A 9,886-nucleotide genomic window follows, 5' to 3' on the forward strand; every position below is an offset into this window, starting at 1 on the left:
TCTTTAAAACTTTTCTAAATTTTAGAGGCATGTGAGGAAATTTCATGATATGGTAAATACAGCTCAGTGAGATTCTGTGTTTTGTATCAAGCCAGTCACAGCTATAAACAACACATGTCTTCTCTGCTTTATCAAACCAAATCAGGACAGTTATAAAGTAAAGCTTGAGGTTGTGTTTATATTGGTGATGTGATCTCTTAAACCATAAAAAGTCGTGATGATGAGCTCAATTTTTAAGATGACCTACATTTGGTTTCTACAGCTCTTTGTTAAACACTCGTTAAAACATAAATCTCGCCCTCAGCAATTAGGTTATATGTCAGAAAATATGCAACGACTGCAAGCATTTTATCAAGCATTACAAGCAAGGATCAGTGTATTTATAGGACTACAATATATTCACACATACAATATTCACAACAAAACAAAAGGAAAGGTTATTTATGGTCGGTGTCAAGAAAAGATTCAAAATGAATATATCAGATATGTTTTTGTGATCAAAAGAAGATGTCTTCGTAGATTAGTAGTAGCTAAAACAAAGGTTTTTTTATCTTGAAAAAAAAAATCATTGAAAGCGATACATTTGAATGTGCTTCTTGTAAGCAGGTCTTTCCACAGCTGCCTTTGAATAACTTGATCCTGTAATTAGTGCCTTTTGTTGAGGCCAGCTGCATGAAACAAGCCTTCTCAATGTCCTCTTCTGTTTTCTGAGCTGGCTCACCCTTTATAAAGAGCTGTGAAGATACAGCAGCACCAGATGGAACCAGCACAGAGCGTTATACTTCATCATGGAGAGGCTTTACGCTTTGATTTGGATTTGAAGCGAAACTTCCAGGGGGAAAAAAAAATCACTTCAGAAGAATCATGGAGGAGGCAGAGGAGGACATTGCAGTCATTGGGATTGGATGCAATTTTCCAGGAGGTATGGCTTAATTGATGTTGTTGCAAGGATACACCATGTTTTTTGTGTTGTCTAAAGTGACGATGAACAACAGTTCTTGTGGTCCATTTTGAATTAGGTGAGGGGTTGGACAGTTTCTGGAAGCTTCTGCTGGAAGGAAAGAACTGCGCAGTCGATATTCCAGTTGAGAGGTTTGACACCGCTTTTTGGTTCGATGCTGATGACAACAAACCGGGAAAGACACAGACAACCCGAGCAGCTCTTATAGAGGGGTAAGTATTAGATCAGTACAGGAAGAATGAGAACAAATTTCTTCTCTTGAAAGATTTTAAGCAATGACGAATGCACTGTTTTCATTTTCACAGGTTTGATGAGTTTGACTGCAAGTTTTTTGGTGTTTTTCTTAGGTGGAGGCTGACTACATGGACCCTCAGCAGAAACTCCTTCTGCAGTGTTCATACAGAGCATTGGAGGATGCGGGAATCGCTATGGAAACCATCAGCGGGAGCAGAACCGGCGTTTACATCGATATCCACTTCACAATCAGCTTATGTTTCATTTCTAATCCCGTTCCTGAGTTCATCATACTGCTACGCTTTAATTGTGATTGCGCTCCTTGCAGGTCTCATGAACAGAGATTACGAGATGCTCAGAAGTAACAGTCCGAGCACAATAACCCACTACAGCAGCACCGGGTCAGCAATGAGTATTGCTGCCAACAGAATTTCCTTCACCTTCAATCTCACTGGCCCTTCTTTTGCCATCGACAGTGCTTGTTCTTCATCTTTGGTCGCTCTTCATGTAGCCTGTCAGGCTATAAAACAAGGTAATCAGTCTTGTTTGCCAAAAAATTTCAAGCATATTTAAATATTCCACATTGAATTTTTTCATTCCTTCAAATAGGTGACTGTGACATGGCTCTGTGTGGAGGAGTTAATTGCATCATCGAGCCAAGAGTTTTTGTTGCTCTCAGCAAGACGAAGATGATCTCAGCTGACGGGACCAGCAAGACTTTCTCTCGCACGGCAGATGGCTATGGCCGAGGAGAGGGCTGTGGAGTTGTGCTTCTAAAACTTCTGAAAAAAGTAAGTTTGATACTCATCATTTTTCTGTGACTAATGAATTATATGGCGAAATGCTGAGAAGTCTGCTTCTTTACATATAGGCTAAAGAGCATGGCAACAAAATATGGGGAATCATTACCAAAACGGCGGTCAACCAGGATGGACACTGTGCCACACCAATCACCAAACCATCCATGGATCAACAAGAGGAGCTGCTGAGACAAATCTACTCAGACTCTGACATTGCTAATGTTCAGTACATTGAAGCGCATGGGACAGGAACTCCAGTTGGGGACCCGACAGAGATGAGAAGCATTTCAAATGCCATCGCCAAAAACAGACCTTCTGATTCAGAGACACTCCTGATTGGGTCTGTAAAGGGCAACATCGGACACACGGAATCTGCAGCTGGAGTGGCCGGACTCATTAAGGTACTTCTAATGATGAAGCATGAGACTATTGTTCCCTCAGTTTTCTCCTCAGAAAACAGCACAAGTATAGATATTAAATCTCTACATCTAAATATTCCAGTTAAAGTTCAAAGGTGGGAGATAAATGGGTTACAGGGAAGGATGGCAGGGATCAACAGCTTTGGGTTTGGTGGTACAAATGCACATGTGATTTTAAGAGAGTGTAATCACACCACGCTTACCACGCAGACACAAATACATTGTCCAAATGTTTTTGTATTATCTGCAGCCACAGAAAGATCACTAATCCTTACCATGATGGACACTCAACAAAGACTCAGGAGCGATCAAAGAGTTGACACACAGGCACTGTGCTACACCTCAGCCTGTGGAAGAAGTCATTACAAACACAAATATAGGAAAGTCTTCCCATCCTCCGCTCTGTCTGAGTTAGAACACAATCTGAGCTCTACACTGAAAACAAAGGTTGAATCAACAACATTTAGCATTCAGGTTGTCTTTGTGTTCTGTGGAAGTGGGGTTGCCTACAGGGGGATGTGCAGGCACCTTATGAGGAAGTTTGCTGTTTTCAGAGAAAAGGTCAGAGAAATAGATACTGTCTTCCAGAGATACAATACCACTGGTATCAGTGAAGCACTGGCTGGTGAACCTGAAAACAAGGATTTCAGGAAGCCAGATGTGGCACAGCCTCTTCTTTTTGCCATGCAGGTTGGCATTGAAACTCTCCTGAAGCACTGGGGCGTCAAACCCGATGCAACACTGGGCCACTCTGTTGGTGAGGTTGCCGCCGCTCACTGCTCAGGCCTTTTATCCCTGGAGGATGCTGTGAAAGTGCTGCACTACCGCAGTATTCACCAGAGTAAAGTATTAGGAGGTAAAATGCTTGTAGTTGGCAATGTAGATGTGAAAAGGATAGTGGATATTATTCCAGTCTTCTCTGGAAAAGCGTGTATTGCTGCTTTCAACAGCCCTGTGTCATGCACTCTTTCAGGGGATGCAGAGGCTGTAGACGACCTTCATAAGAGGCTGAAAAGCATGTTTTCAGATCAAAACGTCTTCCTTCATGTCTTAGATGTTCCAGCAGCATATCACAGCCACATGATGGATCCAGTAATGGATGATATCGAAAGAGGTATCAATGTCTTGGAAGCCAACAACATGAAGTGTGAACTCTTTTCAACTGTAACTGGAGGAAAGTATTCAGATGGTGATTTTACTTCAGGCAGATACTGGGCGAAGAACACAAGAGACCCAGTTTTGTTTGAAAAAGCATTAAAAGCAGTTATCAGAGACAAACCATCGAGGGGTAAAATGGTCTTTGTAGAGATTGGACCTCGTAGAGCTCTTTATAGAAACATATGTGAGACTCTTGGAGCTGACACTGAAGTTCTGTCTTCTGCTGATTCAAATGACGATTGCAACACAACCCTCTCAACAGTGGCAAAACTGTTTGAACTTGGAGTTAATGTTAACTGGCACCAGCTTTACAAGGGTTGTGAGGCATTGCTCACGCCTCTTCCAGTTTATCAGTTTGACAACACCAAGAGGAAGCTGAACTTTGAAGCCTTGAGAAAAGGTCAGGAGTTTTCTGCTGTTGAACCACATCTGCTCATACATCAAATAAAACACAATAAAGACTTTGTGTGCACTATCTCTGCAGAGAAGGAACCATATCTTTGGGAGCATAAAGTCAACCATGTTCCCATCATGCCTGGTGCATTTTATGTTGAGTTGGTGTTTGCTTCAGTGATGACGAACATGAAGCTCAAGATTCCTGTTTCCCAGCTCCATCTCAGTGTTCGATTTGAGAGCGTGCTCACACTCAACTCCAACTGCCAAAAGTTGAGGGTGATTCTTGAGCACAAAGATAAAGAAGTCTCTTTCAAAATACAGTCTGCTGCTGCGACACATGCCTCTGGTACATACAGGTGTACAGAGAGTCCGTCTCTACTAGAGGAATCAAACATTCATCTTGATGTGATAAATCAGCGGTGCAAATTGATTTTAAAGAGAGAACAGATTTATTCTATTCTTGCTCTGGCAGGATTTCAGTACGGGCCGTTATTGAAACAGCTTGACTGTGTGTGTATTGGGAGTGAATTCAAGGAAGCTGTGACTGTGATTCGAGTCCCTGGTGAACTTCTCAAACATTTCCATGACTTTTATATTCACCCTGTGCTACTGGACTGTTTTCTCCAAATGACTGCTGTGCTGGCAATGGGATACATGACAGTAAAGCAAGGATTACCATCGGGTATCGGGAGCATTACCATATCAGGCCCTCTGCAGGAGGAAATGGTCATATACATGAAAGCCACCCAGCAGGGCCCAGATTACCTGGATGTGTGTGGTTGCTTTTCGACCCTACGGGGGGATGTATTGGTGGAACTCAAAGGGGTGAGATTTTCGTTTTTGCGAGGCTCCTCCAATGTTCCTCAGTCATTGTTCTTCCACGATGAAACAAGTGAAATAGCTGAGGAGCAACACTTGCATACTTGCAAAATGAAAGCAATTGTGTTTGAGGATAATCTTGGCATTGCTAGAAGACTCAGGCCTTATGTATCCCCAGAGTCAATCTTTGTGGAGACAAAACAAGACGGGAAAGCAGACCAAATTCGAGAGTTTGTGCTTCAGTCACTCAGAAATAATGTGGATACTGAAAATATCCTTTTCATTTGGGGTGTAGAGGACCTCAGCCACCTGTCATGTGAGCAGGTGCTGGATCGTTTGGTGACTTGCTGCGACATATTTCGCCAGACAGTCTTAGGACTGAAAGAGAGCAAGCATCTTTGTACTGTTCATGTCATAACTTACAGATCTACAGAGAAGACTGCGGACCACGTTAACTCAGGTTTCGTGCTTTCTGGTATGTTGAGGGCTTGTGCAGCTGAGATGCCAAGTATTTCCTTTCAGCTGGTCGACCTTGCTTCTGTGACCACTGAAGACATTGAAACACTGGCCCGTGTAATCAACACATGTAAACAACAAGACATCAGGATCAATAGAGGGCAGGCTTCAGCAACAACTATCACTAGGACCTCAATGAAGGACAGTGCCATGTGTGACGAGGAAAAACTCTCTATGTTTCAGCAGAACTTTGCTCTACAGACTTCGGATCCTTACAAAATGACTCACTTGTCAGCGATAGCAGCTGATGCAATTCAAAGACATGTTCATGGCAAGTCAGTTGAAATTCAGCTAGGCAGTGTGTGCATGCATTCAGCAGATTATTTCCCAGTGAGCTGCACACATTGGAGTTTTGGCAAGACAATGTACTGGAACAAACAAACATCACATAATCATAAGTTATTGGCTTTGGATTTCAGTGGTGTGGTAACAGCTGTGGGTAAAGATGTTCATGATCTGAGAGTGGGAGACCACGTTGCTTCATGTTACCCAGTTGTCGCTATGAAAAAGATAATAATTCCAGAAGGAGTGTGCTACAGCACAAAGACACTCCCATTTCTGAAAGAGACTCCATGTGTATTTTACTATATACTAGCATGGTCTATCATGCAGAGAGTGTTGTCTGATGTGCAAAAACAGCACAGGAAGTTGTGTATCATCACCTCGAACTCAGCTTCTGTCCTGACGAAGGTTTTGGCTCTTACAGCCAACAGATCAGGCTGGAAAGTGTCTTCACAGACACATTTCAGTCAGGAACCTCCACATTTTGATGACAGTCATGCATTCATTTTCCTGCCACCATTCGATCTCTCTTGGCAGGAGGTGCAGGACAGTGGTGGTTCTGAGAAATACATGATTTTTGTGTGTAGCAGTCACATTGCACCTCTAGCAGAGACCATGTTTGCATCAAAGTGTGATCACATTCATGTACACAAGCTTGATGTATCTAGTGTTCTTCAGAAAGCTAATGTACTGGCACAAAACAAGGATATCATCAGTTGGCTGCAGTCGTTGGGCTTTGATACACCAAGTCTTCCTCTGAAGAAGGAGCTGTACCATTCATCAGGCATGTTCAATCCTCAGAACAACACAGATCCTGAATCCTATTTCACAGCAAATACAGTGCGGCAGGTGGTTTTAGACAATGGAACATTTGACCGCCCAGTGTCTGATATTCCTTTGCTCACGCAACCCAAACAGCTCTTTCAGCCAAACTGTGTTTATGTTGTGAGTGGTGGGCTTTCTGGTTTGGGATTTGAGACTGTAAAGTTCATTGCGCAGAATGGCGGTGGTTGCATTGCCACACTGTCAAGAAGTACTTTGTCTGATGAAAAGCAAATTGAAGTTGATCTGCTGCAGAAGAGGTATGGGGTCAGAATCATGCATGTCCAGTGTGACGTGTCTGTGTCAAAGCAGGTAGTTGACGCAATCTCAAATATCAAACGACGCTTCTTGTCCTGTCTGGTCAAAGGAGTGTTTCACAGTGCGGCGGTGTTGCATGATGCACTGATTGAAGCTCTTGATGAGCCTCTCTTCAGAAAGGTGCTGCAGCCCAAAGTCCTTGGTGCACTGAATCTTCACTATGCAACACTTCACTACAAACTTGATTTCTTTGTGTGCTATTCCTCCATCTCATCATTCATAGGCAATGCCTCACAGTGTAATTATGCAGCAGCCAATTCTTTTCTCGACTCATTCTGCCATTATCGGAGAAACCTTGGACTTGCTGGACAGTCCATCAACTGGGGTCCCGTGAATCTGGGCCTCCTGCTGAATAAAAGCAATTTCCAAAAGTTCTTGGAAGCAAAAGGCATGATGACAATGAACGTGTGTGAGGTTCACAAGACTCTTCAAAAATGTCTTGTAATGAACAGACCCCAACAAGTGATATGCAAATTCAACTTTCAGAATCTTAACATTCATGTCCTTTCACAAAATAAGTCTCTAAGAGAGCGACTGTCAGCTTTAGTGGAGGTGGAACTCAAATCCCATGTTTGCAAGGAATCGCCAGCTCATCATGTGTCTTGTACATATGAAAATGTGAAGGCAATGGTTAGTCTGATAACCAATTTAAGTGTGGATGAACTGGATGATGACTCCACTCTGGGTGCACTGGGGTTTGACTCCATGTCAGCAATGACTCTGCAGAACCAAATTTTTCAGGAAACAGGAGTAAATGTACCTTTGATTACTATACTGGACCCAAACAGTACACTGGCCAAGTTGGTAGCAGTTGTATCAAAGAATGGGTGAAATTAGCTGTAAAGTTACTGATAAAGCAACTGTCAATCAGCCTCCTTCCTTGTTTTACAGTGTACTTTCTATGTATTGATGATGACAAATTATAATATGATTGACTCAAGTATTTTTAGTCAAGAAATTCTGTGAAAAGATTAACCTTAGCTAACACAAATGTGTCTTACTTTGTTTTTGTATTTAAGGCCTGATCTAATTTAGTTTGTAACTCGTTACCATAATTATTTTGTAATAGTCCTTTGAAAGATGTTCGAGAGTTCGCATAACACTGCTTTATATATTTTAACTGTCTGGTGAGCAACATTATGAATATCTGTATCAGTGATGTCCGGTGAGGTTCATGCCTGGGGAGGCACAGACATCATCATCTGGAATGAGCTCCAGTGAAAGCAAGATGGCGCTGGTGGAGCGGCAGCCAGTTACAGCAGCTTCGACCCTTCTCTTTGTTTACAGCAATTTTTTCGCATATTTAGCCTTCATCTACTGCTTTCTTTTATACAGTCGTCGCTCTGGCACACGTACATCTTTTGGTGTTAAGCTGGTGAGATTACTGCTGTTTTTTCTACTGTTCTCTGGACTTTTAAACACTGCATCAGCGAACACTTTTTGCCGTGGCTCAGCTGTTGTTTACACTCGGGAGCATCTGTTAGCGCTTAGCCATGCCAGGCTACATCCCGATGCGCAACCGGAGATCCCTGCCGAACTCCGGAGGAGAAGGAGGGGATGCAGAGCCGGGGTCAGACGCCGCGAAAGAAGATGACGGTACAAACCATGTCTTCCATCTGTCATCACTGGAAACGTGAGGTCTCTCCTCAACAAGATGGACGAACTAACGGCGCTAACGCGGCTACAACGGGAGTACCGAGAGTGCAGTTTACTTCACTTCACGGAGACCTGGCTGAACGAACTTACATCAGACTCAATGGTGCAGCTGGACGGGTTTCATCTGATCAGAGCGGACAGAGACACAAGGGAGAGTGGTAAGAAGAAAGGTGGGGGAGTTGCAATGTTTGTGAACAACAAGTGGTGTAATCCTGGGAACATCTATGTAAAGGAGCAACGGTGTACCAGAGACATTGAGCTGCTCGCTGTTCGTATTCGGCCTTACCAACTACCGAGGGAGTTTTCACATGTGATTGCAGTCACGGTGTATATTCCTCCCTCGGCCAATGCCGACTCAGCCTGCGAGCTCCTCCACAGTGTGGTTTCACAGTTACAGATTGCACACCCCCAAGCCTTCTTCCTCATCACTGGGGATTTTAACCATGCTTCCCTGTCTGCCACCCTCCCCACCTTCCACCAGTTCGTGGACTGTCCCACCAGGGACAACAAAACTCTGGACCTACTCTATGCAAATACAGCAGAGGCCGACAGTTGCTCCCCCCTCCCCCAGCTTAGTCGATCAGACCACAACCTGGTCCATCTGCTCTCTGCTTACACACCTCTGGCGAAGAAACACCCCCCAACCAAGAGGTGTGTGAGGCAGTGGTCTGAGGAGGCCAGTGTGGCACTCCAGGACTGTTTTGACACCACAGACTGGGAGGTGCTCTGTGGGCCACATGGACAGGACATCGACAGTTTAACAGACTGCATCACTGGATATATAAACTTTTGTGTAGAAACCATCGTGCCTACTAGGAGGGCACGGTGTTTCTCAAACAACAAGCCATGGGTGACTGCTGAGTTGAGAGCGTTGCTGCTGGAGAAAAGGAGGGTCTTCAAGTCCGGTGACAGAGAAGACCTGAGGAGGGTACAGAGGGACCTTAAATGGAAGATCAGAGACTGTAAGACCACCTACAGGAGGAAGATGGAGGATCAGCTGCAGAACAACAACATAAGAGAGGTCTGGAGAGGACTCCAGACCATATCAGGGCAGGACAAGGCCAGGAAGAGGGAACCTGAACCTGGGGACAGAGACTGGGCCAACCAGTTAAACCTGTTTTTCAACAGGTTTGACAACGGTCTCACCATATCCCCCTCTAGCCTGAGCCCTGTCCAGCTGACCTCCAGCTCCTCCTGCCTGATCACCCACTCCCCCTCACCTCCTTCATCTCCACCATCCCCGGGGCTCTCCTCCCTCCTTCCACCTTCTCCTCTCCTCTTCACACTTACAGTGGATCAGGTGAGAACACAGCTCAGGAAGACCAGAGCCAGGAAAGCCACGGGTCCTGATGGCATCAGCTCCAGATTCCTCAGGGACTGTGCAGACCAGCTCTGTCAGGTGGTCTGCCACATCTTCAACCTCAGCCTGAGACTGGAAAGGGTTCCTGCAATGTGGAAGACGTCTTGTGTGGTCCCGGTCCCCAAGACTTCGCGCCCCAAGGAAC

The 9,886-nt window shown here is 44.5% G+C and overlaps 1 protein-coding gene across 1 annotated transcript; it reads left to right on the top strand.

The window, feature by feature from the left end:
- The first annotated feature begins 864 nt into the window (after positions 1-864).
- Positions 865-7,556, top strand: LOC115394750 (highly reducing polyketide synthase alnA-like). Its single transcript, XM_030100097.1, is given in 9 exon segments — positions 865-922; positions 1,020-1,173; positions 1,267-1,300; positions 1,303-1,423; positions 1,518-1,727; positions 1,805-1,986; positions 2,067-4,793; positions 5,031-6,021; positions 6,469-7,556. Coding segments are annotated over 9 exon segments (5,565 nt in total).
- Positions 7,557-9,886: the final 2,330 nt, after the last annotated feature.

Source organism: Salarias fasciatus, chromosome 9 (assembly GCF_902148845.1).
Source record: "Salarias fasciatus chromosome 9, fSalaFa1.1, whole genome shotgun sequence".
NCBI lineage: Eukaryota > Metazoa > Chordata > Actinopteri > Blenniiformes > Blenniidae > Salarias > Salarias fasciatus.